At 38.0% G+C, this 24,152-nt stretch overlaps 2 protein-coding genes across 4 annotated transcripts in view; one reads left to right on the top strand and one right to left on the bottom strand.

Annotated features, from left to right (window-relative positions):
* Positions 1-14,905, top strand: part of CHPT1 (choline phosphotransferase 1) — a 21,539-nt gene extending 6,634 nt beyond the window's left edge. Inside the window, 8 exon segments of the mRNA XM_039570388.1 lie at positions 2,911-3,058; positions 3,910-4,051; positions 7,448-7,532; positions 9,157-9,288; positions 9,676-9,834; positions 10,704-10,829; positions 11,326-11,436; positions 14,741-14,905. Coding sequence (XP_039426322.1) covers positions 2,911-3,058; positions 3,910-4,051; positions 7,448-7,532; positions 9,157-9,288; positions 9,676-9,834; positions 10,704-10,829; positions 11,326-11,436; positions 14,741-14,785 — 948 coding nt within the window. The 3' untranslated portion in view covers positions 14,786-14,905.
* SYCP3 (synaptonemal complex protein 3) lies at positions 14,557-24,152 on the bottom strand. 3 transcript variants are annotated; one of them, XM_010410445.4, is made up of 8 exons: positions 22,179-24,152; positions 20,980-21,055; positions 19,947-19,981; positions 18,160-18,277; positions 17,089-17,188; positions 16,232-16,330; positions 14,956-15,060; positions 14,557-14,820 (listed from the first exon to the last, which is right to left on the bottom strand). In XM_010410445.4, exons 1-8 carry the CDS (start codon positions 22,306-22,308, stop codon positions 14,767-14,769), a joined length of 717 nt encoding a protein of 238 aa, XP_010408747.1. In that variant the 5' UTR covers positions 22,309-24,152; the 3' UTR covers positions 14,557-14,766. The 3 variants fall into 3 exon arrangements, with proteins under 3 accessions (XP_010408747.1, XP_019148089.1, XP_019148088.2); XM_019292544.3 differs by lacking the exon at positions 16,232-16,330; XM_019292543.3 differs by lacking the exon at positions 14,557-14,820 and having other exon boundaries at positions 14,970-16,330; positions 22,179-22,325; positions 23,782-24,152.

Genomic DNA, 24,152 nt, shown 5'->3' with positions numbered 1-24,152 from the left:
TTGATTTAATCTGCTAAATGATAGTTGATCACAAGTGAATTTTAGTTCTTACCACTTTGGGTTAGATTTGGACTGACGGCCTAGGGATGAAATGCTCCAGATAGTGTTTCTAAGCTCTCTGACATATGTTGCTCTTACTAGGATCTTTCTCCTTTCTCTTTAACTGTGGGGATGCTAATACATCTGCTACAGCTGCTAATGGATACAGATACACTTACTGGGAGGCAGATGAAAATGCTCACCCTTCCTCCAGATCAGCAAGGGGCCGAGTGCTTTAGTTTTGGAACTAGAGGGACTGTTGCTTTGATTTGTCCCAGTAGGAGCTAATGCTAACAGACTTGGATCAGCCTGAATGATCATACCTGTACTATAACTTGCAACTGGACAAAAGCTACTGCTTTGTCAAAAAGACCTAATAGGAAAAGTTTGAGTTAAAGCTGATGTATTTGTTTATTTTTGCATATATTGTGTTACACTTGCTTTGCGAGAAGCTAAATGTAGATCTCAAGCTATCTTTTCATAATGAATAGAAGTATGTCGCAGTAAGGACACCTCATAAAACTCTGCAGGTGATCTTTGTGGCACTTCACAGAAATATGAATGGTAAAATTTGCAATGTCTTTCAAATAAATTGGCAATGTCTTTTCCTAACAGTGAAACTAGTGATTTCTCATGGCATTTCTGCTTATAGGTCTGGAGCTGCTGTGTTTGAGATTCTGTGTTATTCTCCACATAACAAAGTTATTCTGAAAGCCAGTGTATACACTATGGTGACTTTAGTGTGTGGATTGTATCACAACTAAAATTATCTTAGCTTCAACAATGTCCTAACTGTGCTTTTACATTCTGAAGTACCCAAGCAATGACTGACAGCCCTCTGTTTTTGAAGGGTGGAGAGAAAGAGGAGGTAGCTGCAGCCCCTCTGCACAATGTGGGACCAAGTGAGACCTTATGCCAGGAGAGACCCTTGAGTTCTCTGTGCCTCCATGGAGCTTTTGGTGATCCACAGTCCTGGGGTAGCCACAGTCATCTCCTGTTCTCCACAAGCTTTATCCTTTCCCCTTCATTAGAGGAGTGAAACTTTTTCAAAAGATGGCTAAAAATTCCCTCCCTGCTTTAACCCCATGCCCCAAGACAAGATTCCTTTGTGTAACTAGACACTAAATGGGAGAAGGCGGCTAAGTAACTCAACTAATTCCATCAGTAAACATCAAACATGTATTGCTGTCTTCACTTGACCTAAATTTCTATAGTGTGATCTTTGCAGGAATTATCAAATACCAGTATATTAAATGTCCATTGGAATATCTCTTCATCCTCTTTTCCCTGTTTAAGACTTCCTACATGATCTGTGATAACAATTTTTCTTGGTTTCCTTGGATTAAGGCAGAAGACAGCTTTGCCAGTTTTGAAGAATGTTTTAAGTTTTCTAGATTTTCATGTGCATACAAATCCAGACCTTGCACCTAAAGCTGGAGTTCCTGATTCTTTGTCTTTTCCTTCAAAGCTGGGTGAAGCAGCCAACTATTTGACTTTGATAGCAGTGTATCAGCTAGACTGGAATATGTGAGGAATTCTTAAATAACAGCAAAAATGCTATTCAGAACTGGACCTTCCTTAAGCATGTTGCTTCTTTGTGTGTTTTGTGACCAGTCTAACTGGAGGTGTAACTTTCTAGCTCGGAACAATGATGACAAGACATCAGAATGTCTGGAGGAGCAGCTCGCCTCGGCTGCATTCTTACTGCTGCCTTTGAATGGACAGATGACTGCCATTTTCCCTTCTTCCCCAGCAGCGACACTGCGTTTAATTGAGTGTGGACAAATCTCAGCACACTGAGATCTGATCTGGTGGCTAAATCTGCTTAATAGCCTTTACTGGGCTTAGGAAATACATGTACACATGTTGATCAATTCGTGTCGCAGGAGGGGAGTTGCAGAAATGTAGCAGCGCCAGAGCAGCTGTCCCTGAGTGGGGAGTGGGAAAGGATTCAGCTCTGTGGCTGTCTGGCTGTTCCCTTGTTTAACCTGCAAGTTGTATTTCCAGCATTTTTACCTGATTTTGACTCTGTTTTCGTGAACAGTGCTTCTAAATACTAAAGGTACCTCTGGAAAGTACATGAGGCAAAAATGTTGCCTGTGCTTTGTTCCAAAGATGTTTTAAATAATTTTTAACAAAACCTAATTCCTAGACAAAGCCATAAGGACTGTGCATATGAAAACAGTGCTTTTGAAAGGAATGTCTGCAGAACAGTTCCCTTGAAGCTAAGAGTGGTGTTAGTGTAACAGCTTGGTTTGAAACTGATGGTGTGTATTAAGTAGATAGTTTCTTCTTCATATTTAATGAATTTCTTAATTTTTTAAGTCCTGTCCCAAATGCCTCGGTAGTCAATTTTGTGTGTTGGAAAAAATATTTTTCCCTAAAGGCTGAAGCCTTTAGTAAAATACTTAATGGGTTTTTATGTTGTAAATCTGAGCAAATCATTCAAGCACCTCTCAGACTGCTGAGAGCTTAATAAGTGCCTTGCTACTACTTCCTTTTTTAAAGATGATTTTTATTTTTATAACATTTTTCAGCACAAAGAATGCAAATAATTATAGAAATACTGTGGGTTTAAGGTAGAAAAGTAAATCAGTTGATGCAGAAGAGGGGCTAAAGTTCTGGGATTGCTTTTGTTTAAATAATTAGAAGGACCTGTGTTCCACTGGTGTATCTGGAGGAGTTCATTACAGTAGTTACTACAGTTCATGTAGAAATTAGTGCAAAGTGTTTGGTTTGTCCATTAATTAAGTAAAAAAAAGCACAGTATAGTACAGTTTTGTGGTGAACATTATTTTATCCTTTATGAAACAGATTATTAGCTGCGAAATTGGGAACTACTTGGTGACCTTTTCTACGAATCTCTTACAGGCACCTTTTTGGGCATACATCCTGGGTGCAATAGGACTTTTTATCTACCAGTCTCTGGATGCCATTGATGGGAAGCAAGCCAGAAGAACAAACAGTAGTTCTCCTCTAGGAGAACTCTTTGATCATGGTTGCGACTCTATTTCCACAGGTAGCCTTAACCTACTGTCACCCATCCTAGTTTATAAAAGTTACCTGTTTTCAAGACGAGCTGATTAGTCACAGATTTGTTGAAGTTGTAAAGGACCTCTGGAGATCATCTAGTCCGAACTCCTGCTTGGAACAGGGTCTTTTAGAGTAACTTTACTATCTCCTGACCTTTGCATCCCTGGCCAGTAACAGGGGGGATATTTCAGAAGTTCCTTTGTCAAATGTTGGGTAAGATGTATTCTGCTCCTACTTAACTGTGCATCTTCACATACTCCACTTTAGGAGTAAGGTGCCAAAGTATCGGTTTGGTAATAGGGTAGCCTGGCACGTAGGAGAAGGGTAATTTATATTCCTGAGAAGAACTAGTTTTTAAAAAGTTGTAAGTCCTTAAAAAGTAAGCCTTGCTCAGTTTCACTTTCCGTATTTTGCTGCTGTTGGTGCCAATGCGCCTGTAGTTTTGTAAAGCTCAATGGCTGAAACAGTTGCCCTGGGAATTGGTAGCTTCTTTATGCCTCGGTTCCCAGAGAAGTGCAGCTGTCAGTCTCCCTGAGCTTGGCTCTTCAGCTGAAGTTGTCAGTGTTGCAAAGAACACGAGATGACAAGGCCGGTAGGAGGGAGAACACCCACTGTTGGCTAGAGGGCGGGGCCCTGTCTTGGCAGGGAAGGAGTGCTGTGTTTTGGTCTCTCCTGCCAGGACTGTCCTTGAGGGTCAGCTACTCTGTGAAGTATCAGTCATAGCATTACGTTGTTAGAGTGATGTAAAATGTCCTGTGTTTTAGTTTATTTTTTTAAATTTCTCTTAACTTCAAGCCAAGAGGCTATATGACTAACATGTTCATTTCTGCTTTTCAGTATTTGTTGTCCTTGGATCCTGCATAGCAATCCGACTAGGAACAAATCCTGACTGGTTGTTTTTCTGTTGTTTTGTGGGACTTTTCATGTTCTATTCTGCTCACTGGCAGACATATGTATCAGGCATACTAAGGTTTGGAAAGTAAGTAGGTATCTTTAGAAGTACATATGCCTTAATGTCTGAGACTGCTAGCTCCTTGATTTCAGTTTCTTCTTGGTTTACTCCCTGCTTTCTCTTTCTCTCACCTTCTTTCTCATCTCCCTACCAATCTAGCAATCTTGTGTTTTACCTGACAAGCACTTGAAGCCCTGCGTAATACTGAGAACTTTTTCTTTTAGCAGCTGATTTTAGCTCTATATGCTTTGTTTGCATGCATTTGGCACTTTAGTCTGCAGATTTGTTGTCAGAGCCCATACAGGCACCATGCAGGCTCAGGCCAGAGAGGTCTTGTTTACACTGCAGACAAGTGCCCCGTGTAGGAGTAGGGACAGAGCAAGCTGGGTACCTCCCTTTTAATCTCCCAGCCACAGAACAGTTTCAGCCTCAGGGAACTCTAAACCACATGCATTTTAGAGAAATTCCCCTGCTAATGGGTTTCCCTGTCATTGATATCTTCAGTCTTCCTTGGAATGAACTCTCTGCACCCATTGCGTCCTCAAGGAGTTCCACATATCATCTGGCAATGCTTGAAAAATTACCCCACATATATATGAGGGCCTTTCGTTTAATATGGCTCATACTGGCTTTGATGTCCTTGAGGTTTTGTGTTTTGTGTTAGGTCACAGTTCTAGAGACTGCTGTGGTGCTGCTCATGACTTGATAGAAATTTTATCTGTTTCACTGCAGCATAGGAGGAGAAGTCATGAAATTCATGTAGAAAATAATAATTTCAATTTAACTGCTAATAGGGTGAGGATTGCTGCACTCTCCTGTAGCTGTGGTGGTGCCTGCCCACGGCCTTTTGCCGTTTTTAAGCAATGAGCTTCACTTTAGTATAATTACTTCTGAGAAGAGGAAAAGGTCAGAGACTTCTGTGACAGCAAAACTGGAAATAAGTTTTGGCTGTCTTTCTACTAATCCCAGTCCCTTGCTAAGTCACCTGTTCATAGTCCTACTTAGCTCTGTCCTGTTAGAAGCACCTTAGCAAATCTGCGCATCCCCAGGCACACAGGCTGGTGACCAGCTGTCCCTGCACACTGCATCAAATGCAGGCTGTCTCTGAGCTCTTTTTGATTTGCTGGTAATGCATTTTACCACACAAACTATAATTCTTCTGCCTGCCTGAACATCCTAATCTTTTTAATAAACTATAAACAAAAATAGGTGCTTTACAGTGATGGCTGAAATAGGATACTTTCTGTCCATGACAGTAGGCTGCTCTGAAGGGAGCTGGACTAGACCATGAGCTCTGGCATTTTGCAGACATGGCTGCTTTTCTGTGCCTTTTATTCTTGCGTAAAGCATGAGAATGATTTCCCCACATCAGGAAGTCACTGGGACTCCTTTACTACATAAAGATTTTGTTAAAAACTTGGTGACTTCTACTTAAACATAATGATAGTGCATAGTACAAACAGTTCAGAGTGGCCTAATGTTCCATGGTTACTGTTTTAAGTTAAATAGACACAACTGTTCTCCAAGGTAACTTATTTCTGTCCAGTGAAAACAGGTCACAGTTTTTTTCAAGGCTCCCAATTTTGTTTTTCTTAAGCATAGAGGTTTGAAGAAGGCATTAGTATAGTGCTCTAAATATCATGGTAGATAAGAAGATGGATGAAGGTTTTTACTGATGCTGTTCCTCAGTTAGCAGCACTAGATTTTAGAAATAAATCACAAATGAGAGATTCCTAGTGCTGATGGGCAGGAAGGATCAGAGAGCTGAATAATGTGACACTGTCAGATTGTAGAATACTGCAGTGTCTGAGTAAAGTCTTTGGACTCTAATTTGGGCTCTGTTGCCACCAACAGTCTGAGCCTCTGTAAAATTAAGTATTAAACTTTGGCACATGATTCAGCTTCAAGTTTGAGCCTCCTCCCACCCCCAGCAGCAACAATGGCAATGCAGATTAGAAATCCAAGTGTTAATAGTGCAGAGTGCAACCTCTGAACACTTGCACTTGGGTGCTTTTGCATGAGCAAGTTCAGCAATGGCTGGGTGGATGTAACACTTCATCCCTGGCAGAGAGGGAAGAGCTCACTCCCAGCTCCACTGTCATTTGACTCAAGCCGCTTCATCAAATGGGCAGAAGATGAAAAGCCTGCACTAGACTGACAAGCTGGACTGGTTCACCTGACAGACTGATGAGCCCTACAGCAGATAAAGCTGAGGGAATACAACACCTTAGGAAGGACTCCCCATTCTCATGGTTTTAAGAGGGAATGAGCATGTCAGCTTATCATCTAACTGGAGTTTAAAGTCTGGATCCTCTAAGAGTCAGACTATGATGAAATTTGGCATGATTTATCACCATCTTTCTGATGAAAGAAGAGAGTGTAATGTTACTGAGATTATCAAGTTCAGATAAATGTTTTCCATTACCCAGGAGTTGATTGCTATCTCCTTTTAAAAATCCACTGTTTCCTGTGCAGACAGGTCATGTGCTAAGCAAGTAGCAATACACATTGACTTTGGTCGTAATACCTTAAAACAGCAAATTTATTCCAACTGCTAAAAGAAATCTGGAACCTTCATTTTCACTGTTTGCTGGTAACTTTAGTATGAACATAAGGTACCTGTCTCAAAACTTCTGTTACCATAAAAGGTACCTTTGATATGCACTTTCTTTGGTTATTATTTTTAATTATTGATGTTAAAGCTTAAAAAGTATTGATTTTTTTTTTTCTTGAGCCTTGGTTTCATGTGAGGTTTCATCAATTAAATACAACAATAAAGAGTTGTCTGTCTTGTCTGAGAACAAAAAAAGGTGAAATACAGAGTCTGGACTTTGTAAGGCATACAAGGCCACCTTTTCCAAAGCACCTTTTATGGAGGAAAGCAAGATAGCAGTCATGTCTTCAGAAATAAGGCAAATGCTCAGCTATCCACTGACTCAGTCCTCCCTTGTTTTGCAGGCTGTATCTGTCAAGTTTTCATGATGCAAGGCTTAAAGAAATCCCTTCTTTCCCAGCCTGCTCTTTATAGTCTCTGCTTTTATATGCTGTGCTTTTAATGGAAACGCTTGATTGCATTTACTATGAGCTTGCCTTAAGCTTTGATTTGATTCTTACACATCAACAGGTCTGTAAATTCGTACAAAATTTTCAAATAGTTAACAATGTATTCATTAAATATTCCCCTTATTAAAATTATATGTAGCTTGCTCCAGAAAAGGAGTATAGCTTTAATTTTAAATCTTAGCTGGAGATGTGTGCCTCCATATAGAGTAGCTTTCTCAGCCAAGGAAAGTAATATTCTATATATATTTATATAATTTGAAGTACAGTTACTGGGGTTTTATTCCCCGCTCTCTCCACACACACTTTATACTTACAGCAAGAAGTCCTTTAACTAAATCTCTTTCTTTTTCCCCTTCATAGAATTGATGTAACTGAAGTTCAGATCGCCATAACAATGTTGCTCTTGATATCTGCCTATGGAGGAGCAGCGATATGGGACTATAAGGTGAGTGTGTTAAGTGCTCAGAGTTCCTGTTGAGTATTTTTGTAAGTGTCCACAGTTCCGTGGTATTTGAAGCTGCCCTGTACAAGTACCATCAACACCTACTAGTTGTGTAATGTTGTTTTAGCCTATTGTATGAGTGCTGGTTATCTTGATGTTGTAGTTTACTTAGATCGCGTGACTCCCTATGCACAAATTTGTACCTACCTAGAGGAAAAAAGACCCCATCTGCCACATACAAACTTTTGATCTGGCACCAATACTCCACACATACTTAAGCTTTAGCAAATAATTTTTGTTCTGGTTTTCTAAATTTTGTATATTTTATTGCAAGACATACATTACTGTTCAGTTAAACTATTTATCTGAAAATTTAAGGATGAAGTGCTTCAATCTAATGAAATCATGGGATGAAACCAGGGGGTTTTGGTTAAGTTATCTGTATTTGTGTCGATGCAGATGTACTGATTTTTAAGAATTATGCCACAGCCACATAAATGTAAATACTTATATTTAAAGAATTTTTTTCTTTCACAAAACTTTTTGATATCTGACTTCTGATCTTTAAAGATGCACTCTAGTGGACAGCATCAAAAGTATATTAGACTAACATCATCAACCTTTCTAGGGTCTTTATGCAGAAATTTATAGTTCTGACTGGTCATAGTGCAAAGAACTGAGACTTTTCCATACTATTGATAACCAATAGAAATTAACCCAAATATAAACCACCAAGAAATGAAAACTAATTCAAAAGTTTACTAAACAATTAAGGAATGTTTAGCTAAACTTTGTTTCCTTTTCCCAGCCTGTAAGATGCTTTTTTTTTCCTATTTTCAAAAAGCTTGTTTTCATTTTGGAAAATAAAGCAGGTGCATTAAACTTAAATTATGATTAATTTTTCCCTCACTATTAGAATCTATTGTAGTTATGCTGTATCTCAAAACATTGTATATTCAAAAATATAGTCAACAGTTTCAATTTATTACTACTTCTTTTTCCTAATCCTCTGCTGCCTTTGGAAGTTTCCTTGAAACTGCAATTGATTCCAAAAGGTAACTGTTCAATTAAAATTTGTATCTGGAGACTATTCATGATAGTCTCGTGATACGCAAAGATACAGCACACAAATAACGTACCAAAACACACAGCTGGCCGATGGTGTTTGTGTTTCCTGTGGTTCAGTGTTGTTTCATCCAGAGAAATAGAAGGAAGTATCCCTCTTCCTGCTCCCATACCATGGTGATGGCAGTAGTCTGTGTCAAGTTTTTGCTTACGTAGTGAAAATATTTGAAGAACATATTAAGGAGGAACAGAGTAAGATGTAGCTGAATTTCAAGAACAGAATTTAAGTACTCTGAAGTGGAGTTTAAACATAACAAAAGATACTTACTGTGTTCTTAGTAAGGAAACAAATTTTAAACACTGTTGTCCTGAGCTTGTTCCCAGGAAAGTGACAATTCAAATAAGACATTTGTTTAGTAGGTAAGAGTGGCTTCTTTAATCACTTCTTAAAAAAGGTGAAAAAGGTGTTGTGTGCTTAACTTTTAATATTCTTCTGTTGTTTTGTTATTGTTTGTTCTTTCTTTTTTTTGTTTTGGTTTGGTTTCTTTTGTGTTCTGCTAAGGTCCCTTTGCTGGGCTTAGAACTGAAGTTCTTTGCAGTTATTGGCATCCTGTGTGGAACAGCACTTTCTTTTCTCAATTACTTCCGTGTCATCTTTGGTGGAGGGGTTGGAAAGAATGGATCTACAATAGCAGTAAGTTGCTCTAAAAATCAAAATGAGGTTTGAATAATTTATGCCCATTATTTATTGCATTTCAGATAGTCCATAAGGGTTTTATTTGTTTAAGCATTTAAGCAGACAGGCATGAAAGTGTTAGATGGCTAAAGCAAAGACTTCATTATCTACCTTCCCTCTGCCTGTTACTGGATTTCTTCTGTCACAGGAACGGCAATGAATTTTCTTACAAAATTGCTTAGTGGTCACTGCAAAGGATACTAAGAGCAGTGGGATAATGCTACTGGACTTTGCCAGGTTTTGATAACTCCGGTTTTGTTTAATGGGATTTGCAATATATATAAAATCTGGACTTTACTGTGTGACTGAAACTTAAGACAAATTTTCTGTCCCTTTTTATTTTAGGGAACAAGTGTTCTTTCACCAGGCCTGCACATTGGACTGCTTATCACATTGGCCATTATGATTTATAAAAAGTCTACAACTCAGCTGTTTGAAAAACATTCTTGCCTGTATGTCTTGACATTTGGGTTTGTGAATGCCAAAATTTCACAGAAGCTGGTAGTAAGTCAATCCTAAACTTCCTAAAACTAAACTAGTTCTTGGCTTAACTCCTACTGGATCAGGGGGCACCATTTTCCTATTTTTCTTTGCCACTGTATTACCATATTTATTGGGATCAAGATACTGAACTAGACTCGGGGTCCTACAGAGAGATTATATGTAACACTGATGCAAACACATAATTGCTGTTGAATGTACTGGTTAGAACTTCCAGTTTTGTTTAGCTTACTCCTAGAAATGCACTTACTGTCTGTCTTTAACGTCCTAGCTGTGGTCTCTTAAGCCGTACTAACAGTGCTGTAAATTCTGATTTAATTATCTGAAATAAGAATTTGCTTTGATCATTAAAATGAAGAGATAAACGTGTCTTTTTTGCCTTTATCTTTTTTATAAATACTCAATGGATTAAAAAAACCAAACTGCCTTACTACATACTTGCTACCATCAGTAATCTAGCTAGATGATTTTTTTTTTCTCCAAGGATGACATTTCTCAAACACTAGAACACTAGAAAATAGGTATTCTATGGACTTTCTTACTAAACAGTGAGAACAAGTGTTGCCACTTAAGCAAAAGTCTGCTTCCTAGTTAGCTTTTGGCTAGAGAAAGCCAAAATTTTCAAGTTAGACTTGAAAACAGTATTTCAAGTGGATAGTATTTGTTTTCAGTAATATACTTGTGTAGTCTTACCCTTTGAATACAGTGCTGGAAAACTAGAGTGGGGAACCCCTGCAGATAGCTGAAATGCACAGGTATAAATGCAATTTCCAAGAGAACATTGCTGGGCAAGGATGTGATGCCTGTTTGCTGGTAGTTACACCAATCTTGCAGGGATGCACTTTTTAATTTTTTTTTTTTTTTAAACATAGGTGGCTCACATGACAAAAAGTGAAATTTGTCTTCAGGACTCTGCATTTATTGGACCAGGACTTCTGTTTTTGGACCAATACTTCAACAGTTTCATTGATGAATATATTGTTCTGTGGATAGCATTGGTAAGTGGTTTATACTTTTTGTTTTGACCATACTTAAAGGAACAGATTGAGAATTGTCCCTGTCATTCTGCTCTGCCATTTCTAACTTGCTCACATTTCAGCTGTCATTGTGGAGGGAGTGCCAGGGTACCATGTAAACATGGTTTTGGGAGCTGATGGGCTTGCTTTCCTTGGAACAGAGATGTGAAAGCAATTTCAGGAGAGATTTGTAAATTTATGCTTTAGTCCATGTGGGTTTTTTAAAGTTGTTCTGTGAACTGCAGATGAACCTTTTTTTATCAGATCTTTTAAGTGTTTAGTGCTGTTAGGATGTTGAGGTGTTGTGACGGTTTTGTTTGTAATTCTAAACTAGACCACTTTGTAGCTGTGTGTTAAAATGATTGCTACACTTGTGACTTGGATAAATTCTCATTAAAGTATAGCATATTTGTAGTAGGGACAATTGAAAAAAAAAAAAAGGATTTTTTTTAATCTGTTCTGTTTTGTTCTTTTGAAGTTCATATCCTTGTTTGATATGCTGAGATATGCCAGTGGCGTGTGCCTACAGATTGCTTCTCATCTTCATATACATGTCTTCAGAATTTCATCTCATCGAGCTCCTGAGCAGGTTCAAAACCATAATGACTGATTAAAATAGGTCAAGGACAAGAGAAGAAGCAGTTAGGGGAATGTTGAATGAAGCAGCCTCTCTGTTTTTGGGAAGACAGATACAGCTTTTGAAGAAAACAGTATTATGAGAAAGTTCACTGTATTTGAGACATTACCAGATGTTAGAATTAGTAGATACAAAGTTCTGCAGATGCTGTTGTATCAATACTTTTGAACCAGTATGTATTTCCCTGTGTTTCAGACCACAAATACTACATTTGAAAATGTTGCCATTTCCTGTTAGGTAACTTTAATTCTGTACTTCTGGTGAATGTAGAATGCAATCCAAGGTGCTACCAACTAGAATTTGAAGAGGAATTTCACATTTCCCTAACCCAAGTGTCTAATCTTGTAGCATTAATTTCTAAAGTTTTGTTGGAATTGCTCTGAAGTGGTTGTCAGACATACCAATGAATTCAGTTCTGCATTGTTAAGACTGGTAAAATGAGGGCAGCCATGAGATAAAAATCACTCAATCTCCTGGTACTTCTAAGGCACAAGCTGTTGGATCAGTAGATAAAGGAGGTACAGCTCAGGAAAATTTTCTTCTACTTCAAAGTACTGCTATGAGTGCCTTTAGACTTCTTGCATTCTCTAGTATCTAAGTACATAACCTACTGCTACTACATAAAACTTTAGGTTGTACTTTCTTTCAAGGCCAGTTTCTGGTTTTGTAGTCATAATAAGGTTAGTCTCATTGCACTTCATCCTCTAGACTACAGGTAGCTATGTAAGGAGAGGACTCACTTTAGGCACCCTAACTTGTATCTGTAAGACTATGGAAGCAAATGACAAAGTTCACTGATAAACTTCAATGTCTGTAGCTCCAGCACTGCAGCCCGCCCTTCTGTATTTCCCTCTGTGGTGGTTTTGCTATCGCTGTGTTCATTTACCTTACAATTGATCCCACTGTACTTTATCCAAGCAAAAGAGCACAAAACTGAACCTTAAAGTAAAACTCTCCAGGAATGCAGGCCCAATATCAGCTTCTCTCTTCCTTTAAGAACAGACCCACTGGGTAGCATGTCTAACAACAGGGCTGTTGCCATTAGAGAAAAGCTGAATCAAAGTAGTTTGTTACCTGCATGAAAAAATTATTACTTGCACACAAACCCTATAAGCTTAAGCTCCTTCAAAGAGGTACTACTTGAATATGATTTATGTAAAAAGCTGTTGAATGTAAGTGTGCATTACTACTTCCAGTTGCTGAGCTCCAAGTTCATGGTCCTTCCTGAACTGTCCAATAAAGAATGCCATGGTTTGTGTTAAAAATACTACCACTGCAGCTTCGTACCTGCTTATTAATTCAAAAATACGTTCTGAGGCATTCAAGGGACTTTTAAAGTGGTGTATTGTCTGCTAGTCTGGAGGGAATAAAGTAGCATCCACTACCCTCCTACCTAAGAAGAATAAAATAACTTTTTTGAGGGATAACTGTAGCAGTTACTGCCAGAGGACTACAACTCGAAGTAACTAATATCAGTTCAGAGTGAATTCTACTATTCCTGCTTGAGGCTGGAAATGACGCAGCATCTGCACATGAATTTAGCCTGAACCCAGGCCATGGTCAAATAGAAAAGAAGATGGTAATGGCCATTTTAGTTTGGCTGAATTACTGTAAGCAAATTAACCACCTGATGAAAAGACCCAGGCAATGTCTTTAGAGTTAGATGAGTGGGCTCTCCACAATGGTCAAAACTGTGTCATGGCATAGTCGGTAGAAGTAATTTTAAGGATATGATTGAGGTATATGGATGATAGGAAACTAATGCAGAAATCACTCGGAAAAACAGAACCATGACTCAGTACTAACAAATAAAACCAGAACCAGGAGGCAATGCTAACAAATAAGCTCCTATTGAAGATCCAAAGCAGAGCCTGTCTTTCATAAGAAAGCAACTCTTTCATAGCCTCATGTAATTGTCCTTAGAGGGCTGAGACTCAGTAGTTACAAATCAGCATTGTTATTGGTTACCCATAAGAGGCCCGTATTACCTCATGCATCACTGTAGCAGTGTAACTTCCATGTTTGCTCCTGTTCTGAATCCTAGCAGAGGCAGAACAAGTTTAATCCATGCTGGTTACTTGTTCAACATCAGTTACAAGCTAACAGCTGAAGTTTCTGCAAGTTAGCCATCACTAATCTGGCTTCCAAACCTGGAGAACCACCATCAAATGACTTGACTCTGAACTAAAAAATGCTAGTAAGCTGAGAAGAAGAATATGGTTTTGAAACACATTGTTATGAAAACATCACATTTGTGTGTGTGGGCGTGTGGATGGATTTTGTTTTATCTACTGTTGTATTAAATGAAAGCATTAAATATGTTGGCAACTACTTAATTTGTAAAAGTGGACATTCCGATGTAATGGTTTTCTGTAAAAACAAACTGCATGCACACTAAGCCAATTGTTTCATTTATACTTACTTACTGTAACGAGATACATAAAAGATAAATGCTTTATCCTTAAAACTCTGGCCTCCCTAAATTGCTAGTCATTTGGGATTGCAAAAAGTAATATTCCATCTCAAAGGCTTGTAATAGCCTGTACTAAATAAATGAGGTAGATTTCTTCTAGCAGTGGTTCTACAAAAAGTATATACCCCAAAATGCATAATGTTTGTTTATTGTTACTTGAGCTGATACCTTAAGCTCATCATTTAACTAAAAAGACCCTGTTTTCTGGAAAAATTACAGCAGTTTATAAATCCCTTACTAATAGAAAGATAGTACAATGCCTAGACTAACAAAAGAGTTAACAAACTTACTTTAATTTACCATCATACACATCATTAAACAATTCTATCTGAGCTGTGTCATACCCTGTGAATTTTTATAACTGCTAATATATCAGCAGACTAAGTGTTGAAACTGTGAAAATCTGCAGCTTGTTAGAAATGCTTCTATTTGCATAATGTACCTAAAGGCCTCAAGTTATGATGTAAAATCTGGGTAATGCATATTTCATAAATTGTAACAAGGGGAAGAATTAAGCATTAGAAAAAGTGCAACAATTTAAACAGTCCAATGCTATTGAAAGTGGATATGAAATAGTTAAAAATTAATTGGACAGACAGTGAATGGTTTGGGGTCCATACTGCCCCCCAGTAATAAAAGTTTACTAAGATATGTTCTTACAACATTAACAGACAAGATTAGAACAATCCAGGAAAGCGTTTAATAAGAACCTTGAAACATTTAAATCTTAACATCCAAATCTCAACATCCTTCTAATGCCTGTACTTGTATCATGTTACTTAGGTACAAGTTGCTCCTCCACTGAGCCATCAGAATAACATGGACTGAAGAGACTTGCGAACAGTTGCCATCTCCTGCTGTTGCTGTCACAAGAAAAGGAGATAATGCTGAACAAATGCTGTATCAGTATGATTCCTTTGAATTAAATGAATGTCAAATGACTTTTAATAGAATGTTCTATTTTTGCATTTAACTAACTTCATAGATCTGATACTTACAGTGTCCATCATAATCTTCTTCTGCAACATAGCCATTTCCTTGCGAAGTTCATTTTGGGCACCAGCCAGAAGATTTTCATTGCTCTTCTCCAGCTCTTCCATGCTCTGAAGTTAAGGATAACATTAATTCAGAACTCCTCAGTGTCAAGGGGTTAATTTAAAACAAGCAGACAACCCAATCATTATTCATACTACAATTTAATTTTTACAGTGATCACTGATAATTGATGAGTTTGTCACAAACTTGGCAGAGGAATCATACAGGACTTCATGCTCCAGTCTATATTCCTATTTAAACAATATGTACCCTGAGAAAAAAATAGAACTCTCCTGTCAGCCTCTGTGAGGTCTCAGCTACTTATTCTGCATTTCAATTAAGAGTAGTACAAGAGGAGATTGAACAGACATCTGTCAGGAATGGCAGGGGTTCAGTATTATGACAACCTTGCAGGACTTGAAGTGAGGAGTATAAACCCCAGTACATTTCTTTGCACACTTCTCCCCAAATAAGCCAAATAAAACTCCCTGGTTATCTTCCCTTTTTGTACATAAAATTACACCTACCTCTGTGCATGTGTCTAGTTAGCATTTTCCTTTATTTGTATTAAGCTTATTTAAGGCTTGACGTCTACTGTTTGATCTTCTTTGAGGAGAAAAATCAAAGTAATACTTGACCTTCTGTTCAGTTTTTCCTCTTTGATTAAGACATTTTTGACATTTTGGAACTGCTATTATTTATTAACGCTTCTGTAATAGATTCTGTATATTCTGACTATTTTAAACTAAGAGTTTCTCGATTTCAGATTTATTTTTCTCAACTACCAGACTTGGAAAAAAACCAAACCAAACACCAAGCTTATCATAACTAACTGAAATTTCAAAATCAGCTAGGAAATTACTTGAACAGAAATTAAGGTTTGTCAGAAACTGATGGACTTGAATCTGCCCTGTATGCTGGGGGCCATGTAGCTGGTGAGGCCACACCTGGAGTGCTGGGTCCAGTTCAGACTCCCCAGTACAAGAGCGACACGGATACAGAGGATAGAGCCCAAAAAAGGGTCCTGAAGATGATTAAGGCACAGAAGATTTTCTCTTGTGAGGAAGGCTTTTAACTAAAAAGTAAAATTTTTGTTTGGTTGTACTCAAACCAAGTTTTTTGCTTGCTGTCTAGTGTGTTAGTTACTTTGTTAAGGAAATACCAAACAAAACACTGAATTAATGCAGCTTTCTTAAGTGGTATGATAAGGATCAGCTGCCTTCCAAGAAAAAGATTTACCTTTAGGAATTGCTCGTAGAGTTGCTTAATGGTTTTCAGTCTCTGACTTTGAACTATTCGTGCCTGTTGAAAAACTTTTTGTTGCTGGCGAAGCATATTCTGAAGCAGCAGCGAAAGAAAAACATAATTGCATCAGTTGTTAACCAGAGTGCTTGGACAGCACACCAGTGTCATTTTTCAGAATCAGAAATTCTGCCTTCACTGGAAATCTGTGCCTTGTAATGTCGATCTCTGTCTGGAGAGTTACCCTTGCTTTTATTAATGAAAATAAGACTGAAGACTGGATTAAGCCCCAGGTCGCCTCCTGAGGTCTCTTGCAACCTGAATTATCCCTGTAAAATCCCATGAGGATTCCTATCCCCCACAGTTTCTTAGGGTATCCCAGAGGAATGTGCTACTTAGGGAAAAGCAAAACTTGCAAATATGTTGGAAGTACAAACACAGCAACATCACATGATTACATTCCATTGGGTAGCTCCTATCCCCTTTCAGTGATCAAATTCTCCTACATTTATTATATACAGGCATACTTTTAAGCAATGTGTGCTAAAAGAAAACGACTTTCTTTTATTCCTTTGTTCCCACACCCAAAGACTATGGATGGACAGAAACAGCACACATCTTTCTTCTCCTTGAATGGTCTAGGCTTTTCTCAAGGCATATGCTGGCCTAGGGCATTACTTAACAGTGTTTATAAACTTGCAATAAAACTTATAAATGCACCCCTCTTCCCAAAACTTCAACAATCATATATTTATGTTTAAACTACATAAAGTGTTTTCATATTTCTTGAATGTCTTAACAATATTCCCTCCTTGTGAAAATACAGTGAAACTTGTGCCATGCTGGAAACTCACTGCTAGTTTTTCTTCCTGCTCTTCTGCTTTTTGCACATCTACATCCCATTGCTGAAATAAAGTCAGGAACTGCTGGGAGAACTCATGATTGAGCTTCTGCCTATAAACAGATACTATCTGTAAGTATGACAAATGCTACAGGGAAAGCATTTAATAAATAAATCTTTAGCTACAGGGAAAGCTAAGGTTCAACACATGCATGGAATAGAATAAAAGCTGGCATAGATAAAGAAATAGGCTGTTTTGACATCTGACCCTATTTGAATACTGTATGTTTTGAAAAACTGAACACACACTGAGTGGATGTGGAATATATCTATAAAGAGACAGCACTCCCATAAAATACTGGTTAAAAAGAAATGCTGGTTAAAAAGACACTTCCTAACAGTGTCAGGTTTTCTGAGATTTACTGTGGTTTTCTAACCCAATTAAAGATGTTTGCTTTAACACAAGCTGTTTATATTGCAAAACTGATTAGCTCATTTCTTAAAATTTTGTCCATACAAGTTTCAAATACATATAAATGTAGAACAACACCAAGGCAGTTACAAGTATTGCTGACTTCTAGTTTTCAGCTGTCTCATTTTTCAGTTTGCTCTACTTCTAGTATCAGATGTAGTAGTTAAATATGCCTTAAGAGGCGAGAGGAATGTTAAGCAAGGTGGAAATTATTTTCTTTCTTAACCAGAATGGTATTAAAGTTTTACTGAACATTTTTTAGTTTTCACCTAGAAACAGAAAAGTCCAAAGTGGAACCCCCCCCCCCCACATTGTTTTAAAAGACAAAAATAACATCAAAGGTCACTTTCCGTAAAGATAAAAGGCCAGCTCTTTAACATACATTGGTGTCAGAGTTCCAAATCTTAAATTTCTCTGTTCAAAAGAGAATGTTCTAAATTATTCCTGTCAGATTAACAAAGTGAACACAACTGGAGGCAGCAAAGGCCTTGAGCAGATATTTAACATTAGATGCAGTACTTGCTATTTAACTGCAAGAGGACAGAGCAACTATCCATTCTGTGACAGAAGGGAATCTAGTTCACAGGCTTGAAAACCAAGAGTAAATGTCACCTTTGCTCCTGCTGTGTTTTCCAAACATGTTCAATCTTCTGGTTACTGGTTTTGAGTGAGGCTTTTGTATACATTTCTAATCGTTTCCTCTTAGCTAAGAGAGCCTTGTTGATGTCAGCTGAAAGTCAAAGAATATTTAGAAATTAAGCATACTGGATACATTGTGCCATGTATTAAAAATGCTGATGAGTTACATTTTGGAGAAGCAAATGAGGTGTGTTCTAATGACACTCGTGTGATCTGGACTGCTGTGGTGAGTGTCCCTCAGTCTGCTGGTGGCACTGGTGGGAATGCTACTTGCTTATGCCCCTCATACACCCTAACCAACATCTGTTTCAGAGTATTATGCAAATTACTTGAACATAATGAATGAAAAACTATTTTTTATACTTCAGAGAGACAGTACTTTTTAAGTGTTAATATAAGTTACTGTGTTCGTTTCACTTCAATTTACATTTGGAGATTTATCAAGTCACAGCTTAAGGTTAATACAGAAATTTCTCTTCCTTCTCACTGTAGATTTCAGGAAACATCTGTCAAACCTCTCTGATTTGCTGAGGCATCCACCCCTGCTAATGCCAAACCCACTATTTTGTACAGACAGCATCCTCTCTCTGATCCATTCATTTTCCCTCCTTCCATCCTTCCTTTCTTTCCTTTTTTGTGTCTTAAATTACAAGCAACCATAACTCTTTAACAGTGAAATCCTCCTCTTATCCTAATTGCAGATTCCTAATACCACTCTAATATGTGATACAAAATATGTAATTTTGTGACAGCCAAAACTCCTAATTTGTGGATTAAGGAGTTACTTTAGCTCCTCTTTCACCTGAAGTTTGATATGCAAGTAATGACGCTGTACAGGTTTCTTTTATTACATACAATGAAAGTATTAATCAGCTACTGAGTGCATAATGCTGGCATTAAAATGGTTTCCCTTCCTTCTTTCTTTTTGATGTTTGCTTACTCTGTGATGGGTATTGTACATTCTTTATAAGTTAAAAATGTTTTTTCTCTAACCTGTCACTATCTAGAATTCAGCTGGTAATTTAACTAGGTAAAGCCACCTGAGGATCTGATGATGACTATACTAAATCCTGCTAAGTGACACACACAAATCTCTCATCACTGGATGACTGGCATTACTTAGCCTCATTATCTGGCTATTCTAGAAACTCATAGTACTTCTGACTGCTGAAATTCTCTTATCTGCTGATTCCCTGCTCTTTAGATTGCTGGAAGTACTAAGTACAGACTGCTCTCTCATTCTGTATCACAATTAAACTCTACCTCCAAAATTGCCTGTCTAGAATTACAACTATTGGTTCTCTTTTGCTGCTTATGTTAACATTGACACACCCCTTATTTCTCACTCAAGTCTTGCTGGCCCCAGTATCCTCTCTGTCAGTGTGACAAAAAATTGAGTGAGAACAACAGCAAACTGCTATTGTCCCTTTTCTCTACAATATATTTACTACCTCCTAAACTTCTTCTTAAGATTGGAATTGATTATCCAAAGTGCTCATGCATCTTTCCCTTTTCGTTTGTAATTATCTACACTTACAAGCTGTGACTCATTTATATAGTTATTCCCTCCTCTTCTTTCCCTTTGCTCTCCTTAGATATAACTTTTTTTTTCTTTTCTGAAAACTGGCTTTTTTCAGAAATTCTGAAAAATGCTACAAAAACTGGTCATTTTGTGTAAGTCTTGAAAGTTATTTTATGGTAAGTAACTACTTTAAACTCTGCAACTCTTTTTTAATTTATTAGAATGTAAGTGTACTTACCTCCAAATCTCTCCAACATATTCTGTACTTCACCCCTACAAAATAGTGTTTCAAATTTTTATTTGCCCATTTTCTGACTTGAGAGTAAGACTTGTTGTATATGCTTAAAACTAATTTTCTTCACATGCCTATTACTTTTGAGCAGGGACAGAACTGCTACTGCCATAAGATAAAATAATTACACTCCTTTTCTCCTCCTGTGAGAGGTTTCTTTTTCAGAATAATTTGCTTTTTTTTTTTTTTTTTAATTAATGCTAGAATCTATTAGCTTACTCCCTAGTAAAGAGGTACTTAGGCATTTAAAGGGTCTTGAGTAAGGGCAGTCAGTAAATAAAATTGATCATTCCCTATAACAAAGAAAACAAAAAGGGTGTTTGTAACACCAAATGAAAACAAGTTCATCTCAGTTAGCATGACTGACACAGTAAAAAAATCCAAGGCAAATAATATCAGGGTTGTTTTTACAGCATCTTTAAGATGGTAACACCAGTGTGTAAGGCAGTGTGTAATACAGTAAAAACAGTATCTTCAACTCAACAGTTATAATCTGCTTGAAAACTATTTCAGCATATACTTTTTTATTACATTTACACTGACCATGAATATTTTTTTTTAGAATTTATCTGTGAAAAGAATTTATTTTTAATGCAATATTTGGATCATTTAAAGTATTGCTAATATCTTCAAGCAGTAAAATCAGAGGGAAAAAAATTGAATTTATTGAAATTATCAACAACTTAGGATAAAAGAAATAATATTTTAAAAGATACAAAATTTTTGATTCACACAAATATATCAAATTTTCCTGCATGTTAAAAAGTACCTACAAAGAAACTGAAGAATTACCATTTTAAAATGCTACGTTTTCTTTATTTACGTACAACTACTGTATTATCTGTCACTTAATTTTTGAATCAAATACTAAAAAAAACCAAACCCAAACAAAGCAAAAATGAGCGTAGTGAATAACTGAAGTTGGTATCTATTTAAGACCTGCTTATTTTGGAAAAAGCCCCCAAACATCTAACCTTACCCCACATCATCTGGACCCACATGCGTAGCCACCAAAGGTCTTTTCTTTCCATGCTTGTCCATGACTGGTGTGTCACCTTAAGAAGGATTATAGAAATATTTACAAAAATACATTTTGTGTTGGTTGAGTTATTAAAAGTGTAATTACTTTTCTGTAATGCCATTTCCCCAACCATATCTCATGGGGCTCAGTTCCTGTCAGTAACACAGGCAGCTCCTGTAACTTTGAGTCTGGAGTTGACAGATGGTGGTGAATTACTCTGCAAGGCCAGATTTGAGCTGGCATTGCTTTGAATTCTCTACACTGGTCCCAAACAGTTTTACTTTCTCTGTCCACTACTTCACCATTACTCCCAGCTCACAATATAAAAATCATCAGAAAGTAAAAATAAGATAAAAATTTGTAAAGTTCAATCTCAATTTTACCATAAAATAGGTACTGTAATTCCATACCTTTAAAAATCAAAATCACAGATAGATACTAACATTATTTTGAAAACAAAAATCCTTGGTTGTCAGATTTCATTAATGAGGAATTTAGTCTAAATGAATGGAGGGGAGAAATTAATGAGAAATAAGCCCAGAGATAACTGCTGAAATGGAAAAATTCAGAAGTGGACTTACACCAGACTTTACAAAAAACTATCATGTGATGATTGAGAACTGTATTTTTAAGCCAAGTCTGCTTTTTTGATGATATTCCCTCAAAATTAACAAGAATCCCTCAGCTGATTTATCTTCTTTTTTGCCTCAGCTTTCTCTACTTCTTTTCTTTGGTTCAGATCCTTTCTGAAGTACTCTTAACCCTGCTAGAACTCCAACAACCTTACCCGACTCAATGCTTCAGACAAGCGGGCAGAGCTCTTGTGCCCCGCCCTGGTCTCACAATGTTCTGTGCTGCCAGGTGACAGAAGGATATGGCATTAAAATAAGGGAACATAATCATGTGATAAAATTCTACTCTGTTGAAGACTCCACCTGGAATGTCAGGACATAATAGTGCACCACGCAGAGCTGTTCAATTGGGCTCTCTCCTCTTACCAATCAGAATTACACAGGAGGAGCCTGGTGGTCTCAGGAATTACGAACCATGATTTGCCCAGTCCCTGGTGGACTCAGAATTCTCTTCCTATCTATTCATATTCACAAATGTGATAAACTTCACATTTTACAAATGTGCTAAAAGAGTCATATAAGCACCTTCTCTAAGATCTTCCTCTGATCCACTCAGTTCCTTTCTTTCCTCCTCAAAATCATAAGCAGGTATGGTCTGATCTTCCTGTGCTGGTTTACCAGCTTTTCCTCCATGCTTTCTTCCCGATGGTGCCATGGTGAGATCTTTCCCTACTGAAACAGTATATTGTATTTGTCACATAACTTCCCCCACAATAAATTGAAAATAAGTATGTTTTCACGCTTACATGGACCTGTTATGGGTATCTCTTTAAAAGTCTGCACCTGCAAGCAGTCAAACTAGTTTAGTTTTGAGGTACTCCACAGCATTACCCATCAGCAATGCTTTTAAGAACATGCTAAAAAAATGCCAGGGCTATTAGGAACATACTTGATTCTGCTGGAAAAAAAATATAAGTTATCCATTGTCTTAAGATGTCTGCCAGCTTAGCGTCTATAAGGTTTATTATACATTTTGTCATATCCAGTACTGCATTCCCCAAAAGCTATACTATGCCAATATTCTACTGTCCAAAATAGAGAAATGATAAACCATAGAGAGCAATGTGATTCTACAAGCCATCCCACAGTGTAGAGACAAATATACATATGCTTATGCCATTTTTAAAAGTCTTGGGCAACTTCCAGGTTCTGATTTATCTTTCTTTATAGCTATTACACCTCTGCATTCTGTAATGTAAGTAATGCCATTTCTACATTGGTAAACATTTCATGCATACACTACCCTAAACCTCTCATTCTGGACACAATTCAACACAGCTAGAAATATCAGTATGTTTTCCACTAGCCAGGGCACAGACAGACCTGAAAATTAAGTTCACACACAGAAATTGAGAACTCCATTAAAGATCTTTTGAATTTCAAGGGCTACAAAGTCCCCCCAACATTAACAACTCTCTCACACACCTCAGGTTTCCTGTTTCTGGGTTTTTTTTAATTTTATTTTTCAATAGTTGTGAAATTTTATTTTTAATCCCAGATTCCATGGATCTGTAAACATGGCCACACTACACTAAGGAAGCAACAGTGCTTTTTAATACCCAGCTTTTTCTGAGGTTGATGCTTCTCTATGTAGCATGAAGATTTTTAGACTTTGCAAGTGTCTTGAAAAACAGGTGTCTTTATTGACTGGAAAATCAAAAGCCCTTGCATTAGAATTATCCTCAAATGAGAGAAAATTGTCAAGATTTAATCTGCTTTTTGACTACTCTGACTGTTGAGAACGTGATGTAAAGGAGGGAGAGTGCCTGTCCCTGTGCTGCCAAAGCACTTCAACTTTGAACTGTAAGCATATATTTTATTTGACATACAGACACTTTTCTTTGTACTAAAAATCAGTTTACAAAGTAGAACTGCTCAGTCCTCCTCACCCAGGTGTAAAACAATCCTGCCACCTCACAAGCCCACGCAGCCCTCACCCATCCCGTGTAGGTACCTGTTTAGCCAATCTGAGTGTCTTCAATCCACAGCTGTGTATTTTAAGTGATTTTTAGAGAAACTCACCTTCTTTTTTTTTTTTTTTTCCCCTGCCCCAAAAAGATACGAAACAAGCCCATAGTTGTGTGGATTTCCTGTGTCCTGTGTGGGGCTTTTCACCGTGGGGACCCACCTCAGAGCAGCAAGGGAGACTTGTGCCCTCAGCCGCCTCACCCTGAGGGGACGCACGGGCGGCAGGGGCAGGGCACCTCACACCCTCCTGTTGCAGCAGAGGGAACGCCGCTGGCCCAGAGCCCCGGGGCCCCTGGCAGCCCTCACGCTCCTCCCGCGGCTCCCCGGGCGGGACAGGGCGCGGTGCCGCCTCAGCGCCTCCCGCCGCCGGGAAAGGGCGGGACCGCGGCGCTGCCGCCCTCAGGAGCGGGGCCGGGCCGGGCAGCGCCTGCAGAGCCTCGCGGTGCTCAAAAGCTTCATTCCACTTTGAGAACCGATCCAGGCTTCACATTCGTATTAAATCATTACAGCTGGAAGGTTTTTAAAGGAAAA

This window comes from Corvus cornix, chromosome 1A (genome assembly GCF_000738735.6).
Source record: "Corvus cornix cornix isolate S_Up_H32 chromosome 1A, ASM73873v5, whole genome shotgun sequence".
Taxonomy (NCBI): domain Eukaryota; kingdom Metazoa; phylum Chordata; class Aves; order Passeriformes; family Corvidae; genus Corvus; species Corvus cornix.
The sequence above is the reverse complement of the archived record's forward strand: the minus strand, read 5'-3'. Positions and strand labels throughout refer to the sequence as shown.